The sequence below is a fragment of the Chelon labrosus genome (assembly GCF_963514085.1).
Source record: "Chelon labrosus genome assembly, chromosome: 3".
NCBI classification, from domain to species: domain Eukaryota; kingdom Metazoa; phylum Chordata; class Actinopteri; order Mugiliformes; family Mugilidae; genus Chelon; species Chelon labrosus.
In genome coordinates this window covers 15048552-15071095 of record NC_140339.1, presented here as the reverse complement: position 1 = coordinate 15071095, position 22544 = coordinate 15048552, and the positions used below count along the sequence as shown (strand labels likewise).

Genomic DNA, 22544 nt, shown 5'->3' with positions numbered 1-22544 from the left:
ATAATGTCTAAACCCATGCAACACTGTTGGCATTAATTCCAGCCTCAGCTTCACTTTGCGTTAAGTCCTAGAGCCAGTGTTTCTTTTTTTCAGACCATTTACTATAAACCCTAGAAGTAGTTGTGCACGAAAACCTAATGTTTTTGAAATACTCAGCCCATTTGGCACCAACAAGCAACCACCTTTCTTTCCAATCTGATGCTCGGCTTGAACATTAGCAGTTCATCTTGACCATGTCTATATGGCCTAAACGCACTGAGTTGCTGCCATGTGATTGTGTGATTAGAGAACTGTTTGAAACTAATCGCATGCTAACATACCAAACTATGATGCTAGCAGTTTTGTTAACATACATTTCTCTCAACACAGTGTACGACAGAGTGCAACATCTCTCAAAGGAGAGATGATCTGTATATGTGCAGTGAATGAGTCACACCAGAAACCGGGGTAGCAGCAGTGAAAGCAAACTGAAAAAGCAAATTGAAAGGCAGCATGCCAGTCTCAGCAGCTCTCCTCGGGGGTGTTTCTGATGCACAGGTCAGGGCAGGCCGAGTCGTCTGGACAAGAAGTCGCGGGTGGAGTGAGAGGTGACCCGTGTGTTTTTGTTTTGGGAATGTGAAAGTATGTCGATCAGACAGGCAACAGGCCCGGTCGATGTGACACGGCCTCTAAAACACACATCAGTACACTGGACTCTGTCTTGAGCGCAGTGTGTGTGAATATAGAGGGGTAAGTGTGCTGGGATTCAGGAGTGTTTATCGGTATATGTAATGGTTTTAAAATATGTAGTGTTATTTTGCTGGCGCAAAAATTTTTCATTGGCACCCATAATTGGCTCTTGGTGTCGTTTATTCAAAAAGAAAAAAAATCCGTAATCTGTTTTCCGTAACCCAGGAGAATGTGTGTGTTCATGTCTGTGAGAATATATCTGTACATGCTGCAATTATATGCGTGTGTGTGTTTAATGTCAGTCAGGGTTTATTAGAGGAGCGATCCGTGACATTAGCAAGCTCCCTCTCCTCCTCTTTCCTCTTTCACGTAATCTCAGTGCACTTTACTTCACTCGACTCTGTGACTCAAAGCACGCCAAGCCATTCTTTCAGCCTCATGTTTCACTGTTGCGCTCCACAGCTTCGCTAGTTGTTGACATAATCTCCGTCTCCATCGCTCCACTCTTCGGACTGACATGTTGTCGACCTCTTGTTGTCGTTCGTCCGTAAAACACGATGAAGTGTCTTAACTTTTCCATCTTTTATTTCATTCGGAGGAGCATTCCTCTGTTCTCAGCTTCGGCTGGGAACGCTCAAAGCCTTTAACAGCCGCGTTTACGCTTCCAAAGAGGACCATCTGTCTGCTGATGCTTACTTCAAATGTTTTTTCCCCAGAATCATAAAGGACAAAGGCAACAAACATCACTCAGTACTACAGTGTGGTCCATTTTCCCTTAGACTGCAATCATTCCTCTAAAGGCGGAGTTTGTTTTTTATCTGGTTCATTAAAACATTTTCTGAGAAGCTTCCCAGTTCCTGTTTTGTTCTTTCTGATTGAGAATTCATAGAACCCAAGTTACATCAGTAACCATTGTTTCTTCCACTATAGGCTCTGCTCATACTCCTAGATGTTGCAGCTTGCAGTCTGTCCCTGTTTCTACACTTCCTCTCCTCTTCAGCTCTGGCAAAAATGACTAAATCATTGCTGGTTGACGTACAAAACATTGCGACTGGTGCTGGAATGAAATACGTCAGCTTCTGCAGACATTCTTGGTTCCTGACGACCATTTCTGTTGACATCACTGATCTCCTCTCTTCTTCTTCATTGAAACTTTCTCCTGTAGCCTTACCAGGAGGTTTAAAATGATCCTATAGGACACTATGCAATACGTACAATCTGCAATACATACGCCATATTCATCAGCAAATGTTACCATGGTAATATGCTAAAATATGATAGTAAACAACATTAAATCTGCATGGCTGGAGACTACTCTCATTAACATTGTAGATCTCTGAGTTTGTGTTTCCATGGAACTGATTCTGTCTGATCATTTATCTCTGTGTTGTTTATTGGAGCCGTGCCAGGTAGAGTTTCTAGCCTGCAGCACACGCTGTTATAACATTATACTGAGTGTGTTTGAGGTTTTGCACAAACTAGTACATCTGTATTATTGCTAGTTGTGTTATGTGAATGCATATACAAAGATTCAAATATGAGCAAACTATTACACATCTCAAAACACTCCGCACTTTTGCTTCTTCCTTTTGCATTATGTTCCATTTAAGAGTAAATATGTTCTGGTTATTTTACACATGTGTGAATCTTGTACACATTTAGAGGTTTCTGTACACTTTCAGAAATTTTTTCCTCTTATCTCAAGAAGTATTGGACATTTACAGAACACTTTCACAGTCTCTAGAAAAAAAGCATCATATATCCAAACTTGAACTCATGACACAGGAACTAAATAACTGTAACAACACTAGACAACACTTCAGGACAACAACACAGATGGAGCAGTAACCTCAGCAGATCAAAATGTTACTGATTAGCTGGTGATTAGTACTGGCTGTTTGCTGGAAAGTACTCACAAGAGGTGGAGATACAGTTGCATAAATTGCCACAAACATTTACAAAACATTTATCAGTTGGGTATTTTGCTCATGCTGAACTTCTTCACTCGGTTAAGTGTTTTCTCATGACTTTTTGTGGTGTAATCAAATGAGAGCAGTCATAAACAAACAAGAACAGCAGCACTGCAAAGTTCAATGGATTTTTTTGATTACAAGTAACAGTATATTTTTGCAATGTTCCACAATGGCTCCATTGGAGTCTCAGTATATATTTGTTAGAACACATTTACGTAGGCTATCCTGTACTTAGTGTCAGTGTGTGTGTTCTGCATTGAGATAATACATGGATGATAGAAAGTTCACAAGGAATTTTCAAATTGTCCATGTGCCTCTGTGGTTTTCGGGAACCACTTTCTCCCACCAGTCACCCCCAGTGATGTTGGCTGGCCAAGCAGCTACCTGCCCAGTAAGGGGTGCAGGCAGCCCCACGTACAACCCCACTCTGCTGCAACAGCAGCTGCCAAAATCAGCATGGCGGCACTGGAACAAACCTCAAGACAGGTTCCAGAGACGGGCCTGGTTCTGGATCACTTTACACTGAAGATTATGTACTTTAGCAAGGGGTCTCCATCCAAGGGGGGACTGCTCACTGTTATGGTTTCCGATACAATGTTACAGTGATTTATTTGTGCATTCACAGGCAGGCGCTAAAAAGGATATTACTTTTAGCACAAGGAGAAGACCTGACTACCTTTCCAGACCCCAACATAGGCAGTGCAGTGGTCCCGACAGGATGGCACGATGCGAACGGTTCTTTCCGACAGACATTGCTGCAGTCACTGCACATTACAAGCCCCATGCTCTTCAGTCAGTGTTGTTCTCCCAGTTTGTAGATAGAGTTTCTACACGTGAAAAAGATTACAGGCTTCAGCATTGCGCTCTTTTCCTTTCTTGTCCTTGGAAATTAATCCAGTCTTGAGTGTAACGCCTCAGATTGCAGAGACGCGGGATGAGGGGGATGTTAAAATGACCGGGGAGGAAATGCCACGGGTAAGAAATGAGGGAGGAGGACACTGACGAAAAGAGGAGGAGGTGGATGGTTTAAAGACTGGGACGAAGGTTATAAGCTTAGTGTGTTCCCTCTTGGGACTCTGGTGGGAAGAACACAGGAAGCGGATCTCAGTGGAGGTCAATGGCCTCTTGACACACTAGGACAAGAAACTGGCCATGTGTGCGTATATGTGTATGTCTTGTCATTTTGATGGATGCCTCTTACTGATGTGCCTTATACGTGTTACAATTACAGCACGTTGTATTCATCAGCCATGCCGTAACTGATTTATTTACCGAGCAGTCGCAGACAGTTAAAATACTTGGCTGGTTGGTGTTTGTATGATGGTGTGATGATGGATGACACTGAAATACATTAGCATGATGAGACCAACAGTAAAACCACATTTTGGAGGGGAGCCACGTCAATCTTTTTATATGTATATATATATTCTTCTGTGAGTCAGTATTGTTCATTTCCTGTGTTGTGGTTTTTGGTTTTTGTCTTTTCAATGTGTTGCTAATTTTCAACTGGTTCTGTAACTGCTTGAGGTTTTAAGAGATTTTTATAAGGTGTTCTTTCCACACACCCTTTGTGAGTGTGTGCACGCGAGTGTTTTTCAAATCCCCGCTGAAAACAGATTTATAGCTCAATAATTCATGCGTTCCTTACATTTGTCTCACTGTGCATGCAAGAGATGAATAAAATTCCAAAGTGAAACCGCTTGCTTGAAGATTAAATATGTGTTTGTGAACTCCTTGGTTTGTCCCTGCGTATTAAACAAAGCCCTTCTTTAAGTTGGCTTCCTGTCAATGTGTGAAGGTGTTGCCTACACACGCACGTCTCTTTTTAGTGTGTAATTACATGTTTGTGTATTCTTTTTAACTTGCGTGAGTATACATATGTGAAGGTGTTAGTATGGCGAGCGTGAGCACCTCCTCTCTGTTTATTTGCTCTGCCAGTCTACTTCCAGGACCTCCAGGCCTCAGGGGAAACATCAGATCTCTGGCCTAACAGAGGAAGCTTTGACTGGAAGCACTGGAGGTCTGAACCATTTCCACCAGTATAAAGGCTGAACTGCACTCCTCCTCCTCCTCTTCCTCTGTGTTATGCCTCACCTCGCCTCATCTTTCCATCATTCTCCTGCCATTCTCCCGTCCTTGGTACGCTCTAAAAAAAAAACCTTTAACCTTTAGTGCCTTGCTGTTACCTCTTCGGTGCACTTTGTTTCTGCCTGCTGCCTGTGTAAAGACAACAGCAGCCAACTTTCAACTTTAAGGAAAAGTGACTCTGCACATGGCCCAAAGTGTGAAACCATTCCTAGACCAGAGTCCTTTTCCTGTTTGTACGTGCTGGCATCACACACAAACCCTCAGACACCACAGACCAGATCATCAGCCAAGCCCGATGACGGAGAGTGATGCAGCATCTCACCACCTCATTGTGACATTTTGTAAATTACCCGACATGGTTTCCTGGAAACCGCTAACTCGATCTCAGTGAAACATGTGCAAGTGATTCATTTTCACATATCATGGCAGATTGTCAAACTAATTATTGGGGCTTTAGGTGAAAACAAGACGGGTTTTCTCTGCCATTAAGGGAGTGGAACATTTATAAGGCAACAGAGTATTGTGATTTTCATTTGTTTCAAGAAGGCAGAAGAAGAAAGACTCGGTGCGTCACGGCTTGCTTCCCAGTCATTGACTCATTTTTAGTTGCCTGTATTCCTGCTTCAAACTCTCACATCAATTCAGACCATCCATCCATCTGCCCGGCCTTCCTGCCAACCCACCACCCACTGGTACACACTCCAAGTTAGATCCATATCTGTTTGGCCACTGACATACTGTATTTCTTGGTTACAGTTATATCATGAAAATAGGCCTAAAGTACAGACCCTCACTTTTAATGTGAGAACATCATATCCACATTGGAAGAAATGTGTAGGAATTACAACCACTCTTAAACACAGTCCCATCCATAGGAAGCCATGCATGCTCATGCATCATACTGCCTCAGCCGTGTTTTGCAGATGATGTTGCATTGCATGCTTTGGATCAACTGATCCGTTCCAACCTTTCTCCATACTTTCATTCTAGTAAGGCTGATTGTAGTTTCATCTGTCCAAGGCATGCCAAAACTTGGCTGGCTTTTTAGAAGATTTATTTTATTTTATCATTGTAATCTTATGTGGGCATCCACGTTGTTGTTTTTTGTTTTTTGCAGAGCTGTTGTTGTGAGTTCACAGCAACAGTTTCAAAATGCATATGCCACATCAGAAACCATTTCACATCCTTTTTTGCTTAATTGATGAAACAACTTTTGATTCGACGTTTGAGCACCTAAAAAAGGAGACTTTGCATTAAAATAGTTGTAATTCCAGGAATCTGTACTTTGACTTTTACACAATTATATAATCAGGAATGTATTTTGCTAAACAGCTAATGTAAGAAAAAAGAAAAGTGTCGGTGTCAACATACTGTATACGGACCTAACAGATAATCAGCATTGTCAGATTGTCTTCGAGCACTTTGTCTAAACTTTTTGTCCTGTGCCATTGGTAAAGTCCACAAAATCAACATTGGAAGCAGAATTTAACTTTAACATTACATTTGAAACTTGTAACAAGTATTTCAACAAAACTGTATCTTCCAAAAAGAATTATTATTATTTCACATTGGAGTCAGTGGTAAGTTACCACGATTCTTGTTCCTCTGGGGACGACAAAGCAGTCATCCTCAATCAATGGATAAATTGACCACAGTCTTGAGCAAAGCATGTTGGCAGGTTCTGGGAAAGTTTTCGCAGATATAAAACATCCAGTGATGAAAATGAAAAATGAATGATGCAAAAAGTAATAATTCACCTTGTCTTCAGTTCAAATGATCTTTTTCAACAGACTGAAAGATGCATCAGTGCGGTTTATGGGGAAAATACCTTTTCATTTCAGTACTGAGAAAAATTGCCAGGAAGTATGAAATGATCAGCAACATAAACAGCTCTCCTAATACGACCCTATTTAACACATAAACTATAATTGATAAAATGTGCAAAAGAGCGAAAGCATGACCAATCAGTCCGACTGGACTGAACTTGTCGGATGAGAGCAGTACTGGGGGAAAGAGCGTAGGCTAAGAAGGGCCCATGTCTTGATGCGTGTGTTTCATGGCTGATGGAGCTCTCCCTGTGGTCTGTGGCCTTTGTGACCCTGTCTAGGCTCAGTGTCTCTGCAGGAATGTGGCATCTCTGACCCTCTGAGCCGCTTTCCTGTGGCCGACACATATATGATCAGCTCTGCCCAAGTCTACAGGGATCTGGAGGTTTGGCATCCTACTTGACAGCAAAGAACGTTTGGATGGAGAACATATGAATGCAGGAGACAGAGAGAGACGGATTGACAAGCTGCTGCTATATGTGGAAGCATTTGGGAGTTAATGTATAAAATGCTGCCAGAAATGGAGTCGGGCCAGCTTTTTGATTTGGTTGAGGTAAATATATCTGATTGTGCAAGTGATTTGATAATTCAATTGTAGTGATCAGCACTGATTTTACATGTCACCCAAATAAGTCTTTCTGTCAGACTGGCTGATATTTTACAGATGGTACTGTAATGTCTGTAACGGCTGTTGTGTTTTGTTTTGTTTTAAAGATTGTGATTTGCTCACTGACCTACTGATACCAGATGTTAGTACCCACATTGTGAAAGTCTCTGGCAAGCCACAATAAATATTGCAAGATTGCTCTTTTCCAGTCCGATGTGTTTCCACCATTACACACTGCATCATGTTTTGGCATAAAACATTGTCGGCATGCATAGCGCCAGTACGTGAGTGACAAAACGGGAAGCAGTCAAAAGTCACACGTATTTTCCTAAGATGCTTGGATAATATTTTGAGATTCAGATATTAATGGCAGCAAAGGACACTGGGCTAAACAAACTGGAAGACCAAATGACTGACACTGTGATACAGAAATGAGGAGTGGAGAGGAAAGTAAACATAACCAAAGGGGATGGCTGAGCGCAAGATAAGGGTGAGAGAAAGCAGCTAAGCAGTGAGGTAATGCTAACGACAGATCTCTTATAATGATGTGTCTGGTTGAGTTTTCATGCCAGACAGGAAAAGCTGTTTTTCACGGAGGAACTTCCACTAAAAAAAAAATCCTACAAGAGACTGTAACTGAGGCTCAAAGTAACAGGCTGATAAGACCAGTGAGGTCTTCCAAGTTTTCTAAATGTCTTTGCAACTGTGCTAATGTTAGAAAATCCTGGAGGTATTGCAAGATTTATTGCCGTTTTCAGTTTTAACTCCCCAGCTCCACACTCCCTCCATTCTCAATTTTCTATTGTGCGACACGAGACAAAGTTTTACACATGTACGCACATGCGCCTAGCTGGACCTGTCAACTTCAAACAACAGCGCGAAAACAATGACGTTCCAGTCTGCTATCAATTGGCTGGTGATTTGTTTTGTTGAGGCATTGACAGCGACAGCGCTGCCATAGAAAGGCAGAAAAAAAGCTAATCTAGAGCAGATTGTTTGCCAAAAAAAAGCGCCATTGTACTTGTCTAGAGGGCCGTTCAGGTGCGCGCTAATCAGAAAAAGATGGACGATGATGACTGGAGTTTTTGGGGAGGTCCGACTCTGGTCTAAAAGCTCTACGAAGACAATTATACCTCCATTAAACACAGGAAGCGTAACTCAAAGGCCTCGTAAAAAGTTTTCTCTGAGAAAATGAAGACGGAGGACAGCTTTAAGTGCCTCTCATTGAAATTGAAGAGCAAAACATGGAGCACTATATTGCCTCTCAGAAAGAACCTTGTGTCAACCCCAAGTGTGAGAAAAATGAACAGGTTACTGTTCCCACAGCCTGGCTTTTGTTGATCACCATCCAAAGCATACAGGGAGAAAATGGTAAAGGGAGAAAAGAAGGTGATAGTTTGCATAGCGTGCCCCTGTGGACTTTTGGATGCAATGTAAACAAATCTGTGAGTGGATCACGTTCGGCGGACCTGGCGAGAGCAGAGATTTCACCAGGCCAAGTGCAGAGATGTTTAAAGATTACGAGCTGAAGGCGAAAAACTACTTTATCCTCCGTGTTAATGATGAAAGCTGAACTAAACGCAGAGCTGTCAGTGCCTCCACATGATAAATAGTAGACTGCTGGTAGAGAGATCTGAATCACTAGCATACACACACACACACACACACACACACACACACATATACATATATAATATGTTCACAGCCTGTAAGCACACACATGTTTACAGTTTATCAAACGTTGTCCCACTTAATACAACCAGACATCTACAATCGAAGGCAACGCTGGCGGCACTTAGCCTTGTGCGCACACATTTACAAGCGTGCAGGATGATCTCATGCATGTGCACCTGCGCGCACCCACACACAAGGAAAGATGCTCACATCGAAACGTATCTGCAGAGCTATTCAATCCAGACATCTACAAGGGATAACAAGGCACACATGGATGCATGCACATACCACGCGTAAACATATGGCACGATGACGGTGATGTTTGCATCTGGTCCTTGTTACCTGTTTCAAAGGAAAATTAAATCACCTCCTTCCATTCTTTAGTCACAGGGTTTCCTGCTGTTTGACAAGACTGATTTCAGCACCTAATTTCGCTGTTTATTGTTTGTCCATTATGTGTTAATTCTGTCACTAAGCAATTGCTGCCTTAATAGATTAGGCCTACTGGTGCCATTGGAGAACCCGAAGATATACTGTTACCAAGTGATGACTAAAGCAAGTACAAACAGGACGCTTTTCAAGAAGAAAACACAACAAGGTGTCTTCAAGGATTGTGAAATATCATTCACAACACTATACAAGACCATACATGCAGAGGGAAGTTTAATGGTGTTGTAATGGATTGTTTTATGGCTTATAAATGAGGGACCTCTGACTGCAGAGCCCTGTAGCATACAAGCCACACACACTGTCACATAACACACAGCAAAGAGAGAGCATGTGGACATGCACATGCACACACACATATGTACACGCCTGCTTCTCATCACCTACTATAGAAAGAAGCTCTGTGTCTCTACAACCAGACACAGATGAATAGTCTGTCGGTGATTCAAGCTGTCCGTTCATCTCTTCCTCCCTGCATCTATTTCACGCACGCTGTCAGTTTGCCGTCCACTTAACTGTAATAAATTACTCGGTCGTCTCAAGAAAAAGCCGAAACAAAGGTTTGCGCTTCAGCTTTTTGACAACAAACCCCCTGTAGCCAACTGCTGGACCTGGTGCAGGCTACATGTTGCAACAACAGGTTTGTGGCTGGTCAGAGCATTGCTAAAATGAGCCTGCAGAGATTTCTCTCCATCTGCATGAACTCAGTTCTCATTGGGTTTAACTTTCAATGCTGTTTAGTGGCATCTGACTCTGTTTATGTTCTCACTGTACTCTGCAATGGCTCATTCTTTAAATCTTATTTAGCCATTTAGTTTCAGGGTTCTGATGTTGTATATGCTGCTTCACTATCACACTGGTGCAGCTTACCGGCACAGCTGAGAAGAAACCAAGCCAAATTAAACACAAACTCCATTTCACATATAGTAAGGGAGGGAGGACCCAAATGCAGAGGGAGGAAGAACCAGGGAGCAAGATGACTTTAATAAAATCGCAAAAAACAGAACTTAAGGCACTGCAGAGATGGCAGGGTAACCCAAACACACAAATCCAAAAGAAACTGGTGAAGACCAAAAACCAAGATGAGAACACAAGGAAGCACTAGTAACAGAACAGCGAGGCAAACAAGGTAACATCACAGAGGACCTGACAGAAAACAAAGAGAAAGGAAGGGTTTTATATTTACACACACGGGCAGGGGAGCTAACGAGACTCAGGTGAAACTGACAAGGAGAAACCAATCAAACAATCAAAGAGAGAGAACACGGGAGGTAAAACAAGACAAGAAACACCAAGAAAGAACTTAAAATAAAATCGGGAAACACAAGAAAAACCAAGCAAGGTCACAGAAAACACTCAAAAGGCTAAACCGTGACACTCGACACAAATTAATATGTGCTTGAACTGATTATTGTTTATGGATATTAAGAGTTGGGTGCAGAAGGGAGGGCCCAACAGGATGGCTCAATAAGACAAAAGCTGTGGGATGATTCTGTAGCTGAGTGGTTAGGACCCATACCGTGTATGCAGGTGCATATGTTTTGAGCATGGCTGCACCATTTACTGTGTGTCATTCCTGTACTCTCTCCTGCATCACCTGTGTCTCATCACTGTCCCTATTAACAGAAACAAACTATGATGAAAATATATAATTTGTACCTGTTTCATGTAGAAAGGAACATTACAGATCCGATTTATATCGTCTCCTGCCATTTTTAGTCCCTTCAGTGTGACAACATATTCCGAAAAAAATTAGCTATTGCACGTAACGCAAGTGTTATTTTTACATTTCCCCAGTATCCACAACTCTCTGAACATTGCTCTGTGATCTCCCATGATGAGTTCAGGCACTGTGGAAGAGGAGAAATCCCTGTTCTTGTACAATTATAAAAAAAAGATGAAAAAAGTATGAAGACGGCACGATTAAACTTTAAAGTGGAAGCAGAGAGAAAGGCAGAAAGAGACAAAACTAAGCGAGACCGAGAATGAATAACTGGACATATAAGTGGAAGACAGGATGGAAGAAGGAGCGACGGTATTGGATAACAATGTGATGAATGAAGGGAAAGAAATGGGAGTGAAAGTCATTTTTGGACGTGTGCTGTCCTCCAGGAACATCTGATTCACCCACAGCGACCCATCGGCACGGTTTCACTCAGCAGTCCACCACATGCACTCATGTATGGGAAGTTACAGGAGAGAGAAAAAGGGAGAGAGAAAAAACACTCCATAACGTCCCTCTCAGCTCTGATTTCCCCTTTCTGTTCTTTTTACAGACGTCGACTTACAAATCCCCCACTGAGAAGAGCACTCAACCTGCCAGGGTGCAACTTTATTTCATTTGGATAAAAAAAAAAAAAACTCTCCTTCCAAAGTCACCCCACACCTCCTTTACTTTACTTTATTTCCTTTTCATCTTTCATTTAGTTCTCCCTGCTGTGCATATTGTTCTTTTTTGCTCTAATTTATCCCCATTCAGGCGTATGTTTGTTCACTTCGCTTGTTTTATGAAGATAATGTAAAAAATACAAATTCTCATTGAGCCAGGTCTTAACTTGTTTTGCTAACAATGACTGAAACACACACCCACCGTATATTAAGCAAATATCACCACCGAAAAAGCACAAACCTCCCACGTCTCAGACAGCCTTATAAGAGACCTCATATGAGCCTCCATCGCATGGCTGAGAAAGAGCGGAAACTTCAGAAGACATTTTTCATGACTGAGCACAGCACCAAGCCAAAAACTGGGCAGAGAAAACTGTTTTTGGTATCGGGCTAGTGTTGAAAAATCTCCTGTAATCCATCTTCCCGGAATGTTTCGCAAGTTTCTGGAGTATTTTGAGTTTTTACGTGTCAGATTCTCTTAAAGAACGCTGCGTCTGAGCGGCTTCAACGTTCTTGAGTGACAGACTCGACTTTTGGATGTGTCTTTAATGGTGATTGATTTTGATGAATGCATGAATAATAACTTGGTGCTCGTGTGAACCTCACACAGCATTGTAAGACATGTGTTTAGAATCATTTACGGTACATGTCTCTGGTGTTTATGTCTTTATCTACCATGTTACGTAAGTGTCTTTCTATCCTTGTAATCTGTCATGATGGTGTTTGTTTGATAATTCATTGCTCTGTTAATTCTGTATCTGAAATGGTTTGATGTTTTCTGAACTGCTGGTGACTTATTCTGAATAAACTTCAGGTTAGCCTGTTTAACATTATGACTCAGGTACAATTAAGCAGTTCCTCACCATCATAGTTGGACGCTCTCCGACCACACAGTTCTGGGGAATCCCAGAGGGTAACTACACCCTGGGCTCCATCTAGAACCACAAACTTAAACTGCCTTTTTCCTATTTGCATTTTACAGAATCAATACACAATACACTCAATACACAAATTCATACAACTACACATCGTATTGGTTTAAATAAAGCCCCGACCACTCTGTTGGCCCATATATGTGTGTTTTGTTCCTTTTGTGAGGCTTAAGTGAAGAACTATTGAGATTTTGTGAATGCAAATGCCGAACTCCTGTGTAGCGACCAGTCAAACTAAACTTACATCACTAAAGAGCTTTCTTTCCTGGGAAAGCATCTGCCTTGAAGTAGATGCAAAGAACCTAAAAACTCATTCAAAGGACTGCGGTCATCGTCATAGTGCGGACACACACAAAAAAAACATGGCTTTACCGAGTGTACGTCTACGTGCATCAATGTGCAGTTAAAAGTATGTGCAGTCATCCTGCAAGATCCAGAGTTGAGGTAAGAGCCAAATGTAATGCAGTAAATCCAGTAGAAAACAAAGGAGGTGACAGAGAGCTAAGATAATGCTTCATTATCTGTAATCCTGCAGTGGAGATGTCACAGAGCAAAGTTCACACATACACACACACACATGCATTATATGCACAATATACTGTACGTCATACGACCTGGATCTCAGACAACAGCTGCAGTGAGTTAATAAATCATCCCAGCAAATCAATCAATCGGTGAGTCAACACATTGGTCAGTTGGACATTGAGTCAGTGAAGTCAGGGAGTTATTCAGCCTCAAAGTAGATTCTGCATCTCCCAGCTCAGTGTTATTTACCATAGGAGGTTTAATTACTGACACTTTACACATCTTTATCTCTCAGAGGGACCATGACACCAGGGACACAAGTAAGGACTGAGGGCAGACTAAGGCAGACTGAAGTCTTTCCTGTCATACTTGCCACTTTTCCCCTAATGTGATCAAACATGATTAGTTTCTCGGCACTTGCCCCACTGAGCCTACCTGGTTAGCACAAAGCTGTCAAAGCTGTGCAATTAGGTGCACTTCAAAACAACATTTAACATGTATGTTACTTGTTGTTTATTGCATTTGACCTGACCTCAACCCCAGCGCTAATACTCAGGCTACTAGACGGAGGCCTGGCTTCTGTCTCTCCAGAGCACAACATGGTCCAACTAGAAAGAGGGAAGTTGTGGAGAGGAGATGGAGTCCAGGCCTGCAGATCAGTCAGTCTCGGTCGGGTCCCAGTAATGAACACTTTAAATGTTTCTGGGTGACACACAGGGCAGCTGTGGTTGGAGGGGGGGTTAGTTGTACTTGGACTTGGTGCTTGGGAACGAATCTATGCCTCCAAGAGAGTACTCACAGAGTTTCCGTACATGTAAATATTTTCACCCTGTCCTTTCCGACCAAAAGATATGGAAAGCAAATGAAACACACGCATTTGTTTGACAGGATGCTCAAATTATGCCATAAACATACACTGCGGCATGACCTTTAAAACCGCTGGTATCCACTCTTCAGGCAGTTCGTGACAAGCCTTCATGTCTGTGACAGAATGTGATTACATGAAGTGGAATCATCTGGGAGCCATAGATGTCCGTGCTTCGTTTTATACCAGTCTTTCAGTCTTTCCAGAAAAAAGAAAAAAGTTTATGTATTTGTCATTATAATTGAAAACTGTGACTGGATGGTGGCACCAGATGAAAAGTCGGGGTATCACAAAAGTGAGCAGCACTAAATTTCACGGCGATCGGTTGTTGAGATATTTCAGTCTGGATCGAATCAGAGTGACATCAGAACCTCGGCAGCAGTGTGGCTAAAGCAACTTGGATTCGTCATTACTTTAATAAAGTGGATTTTCAGGATACACATGTATTGGGTTAAATAAAAAAAAGGAACGATACAAAATGCATTTTGGCAATGGAAAGGGAAACTGAATGCGGCTAAACTTTATCTGATATGAGACGCATGTGACTGCCAGGTGTAAAGGGGCTGCTGCCGACTGAGCAGATGTCAGCACGCTATCACATATTCACAGAGGCAAACCCTGCATGACTTGTATAATGAGTCAAGACAGGAAGTTGTTGTGGTTGAAAATCTAAGGTTCACTTCAGCTAAACCTCTAATTATTAAAGCTTGTATTGTCTCTTGGGCTCTTTTTATACTGAACAGTTACGACAAAAGCGTGTACTCTTGAGTGTGTGTTTCTCTCTGTATTCACTAACCCAATGACAGCCAAGCTTTAAATCAAATATAGTTGGAAGGTTATCGGTTTGCATTAGGATGCAGCATTTAACGGTTATTGAATTTTCTTGCTGTTAGATCCTCCATGCCAACAATGAATGCCAGATTATATTTCCGTAATGCATCAGTACACAGCGGATGAAGAAGTTTTTCATACAAATAGAACAGACGACTAGTGAATCTGGAGGCAAAAAAAAATTTGCAGAAGGATCCAACAGTGTAATGAGACCCCTGCAAAGATGCTTCAGAGTCAGTCTTAAGATGTTCCTGGAGGCAAAGCGATTGCAAGCATTCCTTTTGTATCTCTAAAATACAGTCCCAAACACAGGCCTAACTCTTCTCTTTTCTAGTGCCTCCACTTGTAGTTCCACTCCATGAATCATTTCTTCTTATTATATTCATAATCTTTACTTTTTGGCATGATAATATGTACGATCAGTATTTCTTCACTTCAATAGGGATCACATCCAGTCTCTTCCTTCCAAGATTGCTAATGTCAGAGTAAAACCCAATGTTATCAGACTGCACAGAGGATCAGTGTCCCATTTTTTGCAAGAACGTTTAAAGAACTGACTTTTTGTTGTGTGCACATTGTGTGACCAACCCAAACACTGCACATATTCAAATGTAGCTGCCTGGCAGCATTTAGTGTGACGTGTGTGAAGTACTAAAACTCAGTCAGGCTCCCCCGCATGGTGTGAGTAAATGCTGCAGTTTAAAGTTTCATGGCAAAGTTATGGTATTTGTTTGGTTTGGTATTTTTCAGTGTACACCAGTGTACACGAAGATGAATGAATGAATTCATTCATTCATTCATTCATCTTCCATAACCGCTTGTTCCTGTTAAGGGTCACGGGGTCTGCTGGAGCCTATCCCAGCTGTCATCGGGCGAGAGGCGGGGTACACCCTGGACAGGTCGCCAGTCTATCGCAGGGCCAACACAGAGAGACAGACAACCATTCACACTCACACTCACACCTACGGCCAATTTAGAATCGCCAATTAACCTAAAGAGCATGTCTTTGGACGGTGGGAGGAAGCTGGAGTACCTGGAGAGAACCCACGCAGACACAGGGAGAACATGCAAACTCCACACAGAAAGGCCCAGTCGGCCCATGGATTCGAACCGGTGACCTTCTCGCTGTGAGGCATCAGTGCTAACCACTGTGCCGCCCCATTATATATTCAATTGTTTTTGTATATATTTTGTGCAAATTAAAGGTTTACTCACTATACTTGCAAAAAAACATTATCATTCGCTTCTGCCTCTCTGTGAGATGGTGCAGGAGATGATCACTGCTTATGAACTCAGCGGACATGATGGAATACAAAACTATTATGATCCCACAAGGAGGGGAGTATCATTATAACAACAAAAGTAGCCTAAAGCATGGAAACAATTAAGATCAATCATGTCTCCATAACATTTATCACCATCCCCTACTTTGTCTGAGCAGCCTGGGCTCACACACTGTAGCACGATGTTGTGGTGTGGGTGTTATCTACTGCAATAATGAGTCCTGCAGGGTATTTAAACCAGAACGTGTCAATCAAGCAAAAGAATGGTTTATAGTTCAGCAGAGCCCATCAGACTCCACAGCTGAGACTGTTTAGAGAGTGACGGCAGAAAATTAAGTCTCATCGTCATAAAACAGCTGTCACCGCCAGCACAGACAGTACACAGACGATTTACACAGACTCATGCATAAACATGCAAACTCACACACACACACTCTCATCACTCATAATCTAGGTATATTTGGCTTGGCAGGGGTTGAAATCTGACCTCCAGCGAGGACAGATCACAAAATGGGCAGAACAATAGAAATGTAGAAACTGAGCCGATTCACCCTCATCGCTGTGAAAACCACTGGGGGAGACCAGCAGCCATCCAGTCTTTGTTTAGATGGTGAGAAAAGTGAGGGTTTACTTCTGCACAACACCACAAAACCCTCTGAGACAGAAACATTTCATTTTGAGAATTCAGCTAACAGTTTTATTCACAGAAAGCACGCCAAGATGACAGCGAGGCACAAAAGATGATCAACAGAATGAGCAGTTACTCGCCGCAAGATTCAGGGAGTTTAGGCACTGACAACTGGGTGGACAAATATGTTTTCATTAAGGGAACATGATTAATATTTAGACATATAAATTACCAGGGAAAGACTGTTAACATCAAAGGGTCCTTTTCATAAAGTCTCACTGAGTCAAGCAGCTCACGTTGACTCCAACCATAATATGATAATTTTCTCTTGTTTTTATAGAAACTAAGGCCACTTTCTTTGGGAAGGTGTAAATTTGTCCAAATGTTTAACATGTCCCCTTCAATAAAAACTCTAGAGATATCGCATATTCCCAGACTATTTGAATACGAGACCGCTGTGCGAGGTGAAGAAATAAGAGAAGAGAACCAGACATGGCTGGAACACGTACAGCCTGTCTGGACAGCGCAGTGCTGTGGGTAGAGATTTGACTGTTGGACAAACCAGGTGTGGGTCAAATACAGTTTGCACTTGTCCAGTCATAGCTTAGCAGTCATAAATGAGCACGGCAGGTCTGTCGAGCTTCGGATTTCGCCACATGTCCACATGGAGTAAAAACATTATTCTTGTATCTAAGGAGCACTTGTTAATTTAATTTAACTCCACCATGAGCGAAATGATAAAACTGTGTGTTTATGTGCTCTGACTTAAGGTGAATTTGTTTCTCCCTACCTTGTATAGTGACCATTACTTCCAAGGACAGATAGCAAATAATTAACTGACCACATAAATGTGGTGGTGTAACATTTCAAGACAAAATAAAAAAGGTGTTTTTGTAGTTTTGTAGGAGTCCCAGACCGTGGATTCTTTTAAAGTTTATTTTTGTGTCATCACCTCTAGCATTGCTCTTTATTGGATTTGGAGATGTTTACGCTGCAGAAATCCCACCCAAACACTTCAGATAGGCTTAATGTGTTGCAGCCCTTTCTCCTTGCAATCAATTTTGCGAAAAGCACTTTTCAAAAGAACAACAAACTAAATGACCCAACATATAACGGCCTGGTAGCCGGCCAGACACCATTTTCATTAAGCCAACATTTACTAGTTTGCGAGGACCCAAATTCTTCCAGCATTGTTGTCTTTTATCCAACAAATGACAAATGGGAAGCCTGCATTTTTCTACCTCTGCTTGAAGAGAATGAGAGATTGTTTTTTAAAATGACTGAGACTTTCAAGTAGTTAATAGCACAACGGTAACAGGGGTAGTGGCCAAGACGTATGTGTGGTGATGTAGTAAGAGAGCTGAATACAGCACCGCCGCTAATCCTGTAAGACATCTTTAACTATGGAGTGCAATATTAAATTATCTGCAAAATGAGTTTTGTATTTTCTTTCCTAATGGGATCCATCCTGGCCACCGTGCGCAGTAATTCAGCACAGATTCCTCCTGATCCCGCGTTCATCCCAAATAAACAGGTGTTAAAGGGTGCCGTCGACAGCGCCCAAAGCCAATAAAACAATAGGACTGAACTAACAGACGTGACCTCACACATGGGAAGCTGCCTATTTCTTTCACTATAAACATGAGGACACTTTTACATGCTCTGTTCCAACTTTCAGGAAATAAAATTAGGTCTAATATTAGTTACCAGTATGATAGGGACATGCATCTATTGCCAGCGACAAAAGAATTAGTAGACAAGTGGTAGATTCTGCTGCTCTACCTGCAATTTGTAGAATAGTTCTTAATGTTTAGGGAAAATGTAAGTGTGTAGACATTCTCATTTATTTAAATGTTAAAATCTTCCCTGATTCGAGCAATGAGTAAACGTCCTCCATAAATGGAGTCAAAGACAGTGCACCAAGCTTGATATCAACATCTCTCAGGAGTGGTGCATGCAGGCTCACTTGGACAAAATAATAATAATAATTCATTACATACGCTGTCCGTCAGAGTATAAATAACTATAGTTAGCATCTAGAGAACACTACTGTGTAGAAACCAAAAGTCTTTCACATCTGGACAGTGACGGAACAGCCTTCCAGATAAGTGAGAGGCCTCAGACTGACGGTAAAAACCCTCAGTCAGATGGAATATGTGCATATATAGCCGTGGTTTCAGCAGCCATGTCTGAACAAAATACCCCCGCTCCGTAGAAGCGAATTGGAAGCAATATTTATGTGCACACACAATGGATCAATCTGCTTTCCCCTGAAGTAATTTTCTAAATGTGTTTGATCGAGGCCTGTGCTGAACAAAGCACAAACCGAAAAACATGTCGAGGAAAATACAACCTCATCTAATCCGCCTCCTCCAGCACCACACATCCCCGTTCCAGCCAGAGATTAAACGAGACACGAGCCCGTTACAGTCCAGCCTTGACGGTAAACAGATCACATGGTCTGGCCTCACACCAAACCTGGTGCCTCGTTTATTAAAGGATCTTCTTACGCCAGCCAACAAGTCCGAGCCAAAGTTTGACTTCAGAAGAAAGTAATCTCACCGTCAAAATGAGTGATCTGCATTGATTTCTTTTGCTTGCCGTATGTGATGTATCATGAGCTGAAAGTCTTACAACGTATCGTAATGTCTGCCTTGACTTCATTTGTTTCGTTTAACCTTCCTTTCAAGACTTTTATAGGATACAATATCGGACATATTCATAACTTAAACTCAGGGACCTAGATGTAAAGAAGAGGTAGAAAGGAGCCAGGACACTGCCACATGTTTCCCTCTTACTTTCCTTGTTTGCTGTGGTGTAGTTGACTTTTGTTTTGTTTAATTTGTTTTTGTTAAAACAGTCTCTCTTCACCGATGTTTCCCTAGTCCAACCAAATTTGGTGTTGGTAATTAAGAGCCTGCTGTCCCCCCCGAAAAGATACAGCGCAATAAAAATAACAAATCGTATCCTCTCCTGTCAGACCACTTCTACTTTTTAGGTTATAATTCAGGCTCATAATTCCCAGGGGGGATGCCTTCCCTAAATGCTTTAGCTCTGGACCACAGAGAAAGTTCAAGTTCAGTTTACTGTCACAGAGCCAGGCTGGTGGAAATGCATTGGAAACCGCACAGAGTAATAATGCTAATAGCTAAAATTATTCACTTCTTCTGTGACATATAAGAATCGGGAATACAAGGTGAATACAAAAAGCTCATCTTGACTCCTCTGTAATTATGGCTGCTGTTAGCTGACAAATGTTGACACAGTTACAGACTCGGTCTTCACTTAAGATCATCATTTGGTGTTGAGTGATGGTCTTCAGGAAATTATTGTTTTTCTCCTCCAAGTGGATGTGTGTAGTTTCCAAAAAGGAATATACTGTTTTGAGGAAATGACACAGCAGGGTGGTTTAGTGGTTTCAGAAACCATCCAATAACCCCAAAATAAGTCAGGTTCAACTCTCCTCGCAGGCATCAACAGCCACTTGTCCTGTCAAAGTGGTCTTGAGTAAATCGCTGTCCTGGGAAGGACAGTATATAAATGTGCAGTATACAGTAACTACCTGCTGTTCCCTTCAGTGCTCTAGGTTTATTGAACCCAAGGTGCCCGAGGAGAAATTTGAGTTGTGATTAAAAGTTCAGTTGCACAACGTACCTGAAACAAGTGCTGTTCTTCCCCCCAGTCCTGACACAGGGATACGGCACCGTCAAGATTTTATTATCCGGACACTCCGTCCTGAAAACGGAAAGAGACACGAGAACAAAAGAAGATATGATCGAATGACGCCGTTATCCTGCTATGCTAGGACACGTAAAACAGAGGGAGAGAGATTTAAAGGATGATGAGCAGCAAAGGCCCCTTTCTGGATGTAAAGAGCTGGAAGTAATCTTGAGTGAACTTCATATTTCTAGATTTAAAATCCGAGGGTCAAGTCTTGCTCAACGCCCCCTTGATGTGAATGACTGAAATAAACCTTTATACAATTTATTCTGTTGTTTATTATAGCTTCTCCATGATTTAGTGAGCTGTGCGGATTTTGGACGTTTGTTGCACAGAAAGCCAGCAATCCGTTGGTTTCACACTGACTTCTGCAAAATGACACACCCATTTTACTATTTAGTCATTTTATTGAGCGAAAAATGAATCACTCAATCAGAAACATCATCAGCCAATTAACTGATAGTTAAAATAATCTTTGGTTGCAGCCCCGAAACCCATAAAACAAAAAGCTTTCCTTGCTTTCAATACAATCCGTGTTTGTCAAACGTATGTGCTTCTGTTGGACAAATGATACTACAACAGAGACACTGTTACTAAATGAGCGCAAACATATGAGTTATACAGTAGTGTTATTTATTGGCAGACATACAGCACTGTAAATGCCAATACTAAGTAACTGCTGAAAGCTTATATGGGTCTGAGCAATTTTTGGGTCTAAAACATAAGAAATGCCATAAAAATGGAAACTATATATAGGCTGTGAACATCAGGAAGTAATTCAGACTAATAATTTATATAAGAAATGTCTAGTCAGACATATCAATGTATTCTTGACAGGAACAGAAATGGTCTGTTTTCTAGTAAAGGAATGGTCACACTGTTATTGACACAGCTACTAATGGTCTTTAAGTAGAAGCGCCATCAATCAAGGTGGCAGATGTTTTCCTCCCACTGTAACTGAATCCGGTGTGTTCACACTAAACCTTGAAAGCTGTAAATACACCACAGCGGTGTCTTGCAGGTGGAAAAAAATAATAATACCACGGCTGGATTATTATCTGGTCTTCAACGTGTTGCGCTGAGGTTTGCATCTCGGTGGTTTCCTCTTCTTCTCCTCAGACCTTTGGGGAGCATGTGCTCACATCCTCTCCTCACCTCCCGACCTACTGTCTCCGGCACCATAATAGCATCTGTCATGTTATGTCTGAGCACAAGTAACATTTGGCTCAGTGCACCGCGACCGATTCCAACCATTTGGAGTTTCCCTTTGCCTTTTTACATGTCCCTGAAAATCACATTAGACTAGATTAGACGCGCTGCAGCGGTTCATCCAGGGGACTCCTCTTTGACAGCCCGATCACAAAGACTGTCGTAAAGAAGAAGAAAGCAATAAAACATAGACTAAACGCTTTTATTGCTTTTGGCACCGTGTGTTAATCTAACAGTGCTTGACTTGTTTTGAGGTTGTGTTAAAACGCCGAAACAAACTTAGCCAGTGGAGTGATTGTTATATATATATATAAAAAAGTTTGCTTTGAAACCACTGCAGATCGGTATTTCAGACGTGCTGCTTCAAGATTAAAAGTTTACCTATAAGGTTCGCTATTGAACCCCTTTTCCCGGAGTTTTACTGAAAATAAACATAATAAGGATGAGACATGACACGGTTTCATCAGCATAAACCCTGCTCTTTCACATAAAGTTAGAGATACTTTCAACATCCACATCTCAAGTTCTTACTTTGAGGTGTCCACTGCGTGCGTCGTCCTGATAGAGCTGGCACCAGATTCCCACAGGAAAAAAACACAGATTGCGCCAAATGGTAAAAGAGTCGCACCATAAATTTGACCCATGTCCCCCCTTTGCGCTCCGGGACAGATGACCTGTTCAAGGGAGAGCCACTTAACATCCACAAAACGACACTGTTTCCCTCTGTCAGTGACCCGCGCGGGTATCAAAATATCAGAAATCCTTGTCAAGTATCCCGCTGAGGTGACGCACATGGAGCCTGTGGGATAGTAAGTGCTGCGCGGTGCGTCCGGAGCCCCTTCCCAACTTTACGCACTGAGGCAGAGACCCCTTGGAGAG

At 42.0% G+C, this 22544-nt stretch overlaps 1 protein-coding gene across 1 annotated transcript in view; it reads right to left on the bottom strand.

The window, feature by feature from the left end:
* Positions 1–22331, bottom strand: part of LOC311485613 (collagen and calcium-binding EGF domain-containing protein 1-like) — a 32068-nt gene extending 9737 nt beyond the window's left edge. The window contains exons 1-2 of the mRNA XM_084541145.1: positions 22197–22331; positions 20391–20471 (exon numbers count right to left, since the gene is read on the bottom strand). Of these exons, the coding sequence (XP_084397271.1) occupies positions 20391–20471; positions 22197–22309 (194 nt within the window). The 5' untranslated portion in view covers positions 22310–22331. The remainder of the gene's footprint in view (positions 1–20390; positions 20472–22196) is intronic.
* Positions 22332–22544: the final 213 nt, after the last annotated feature.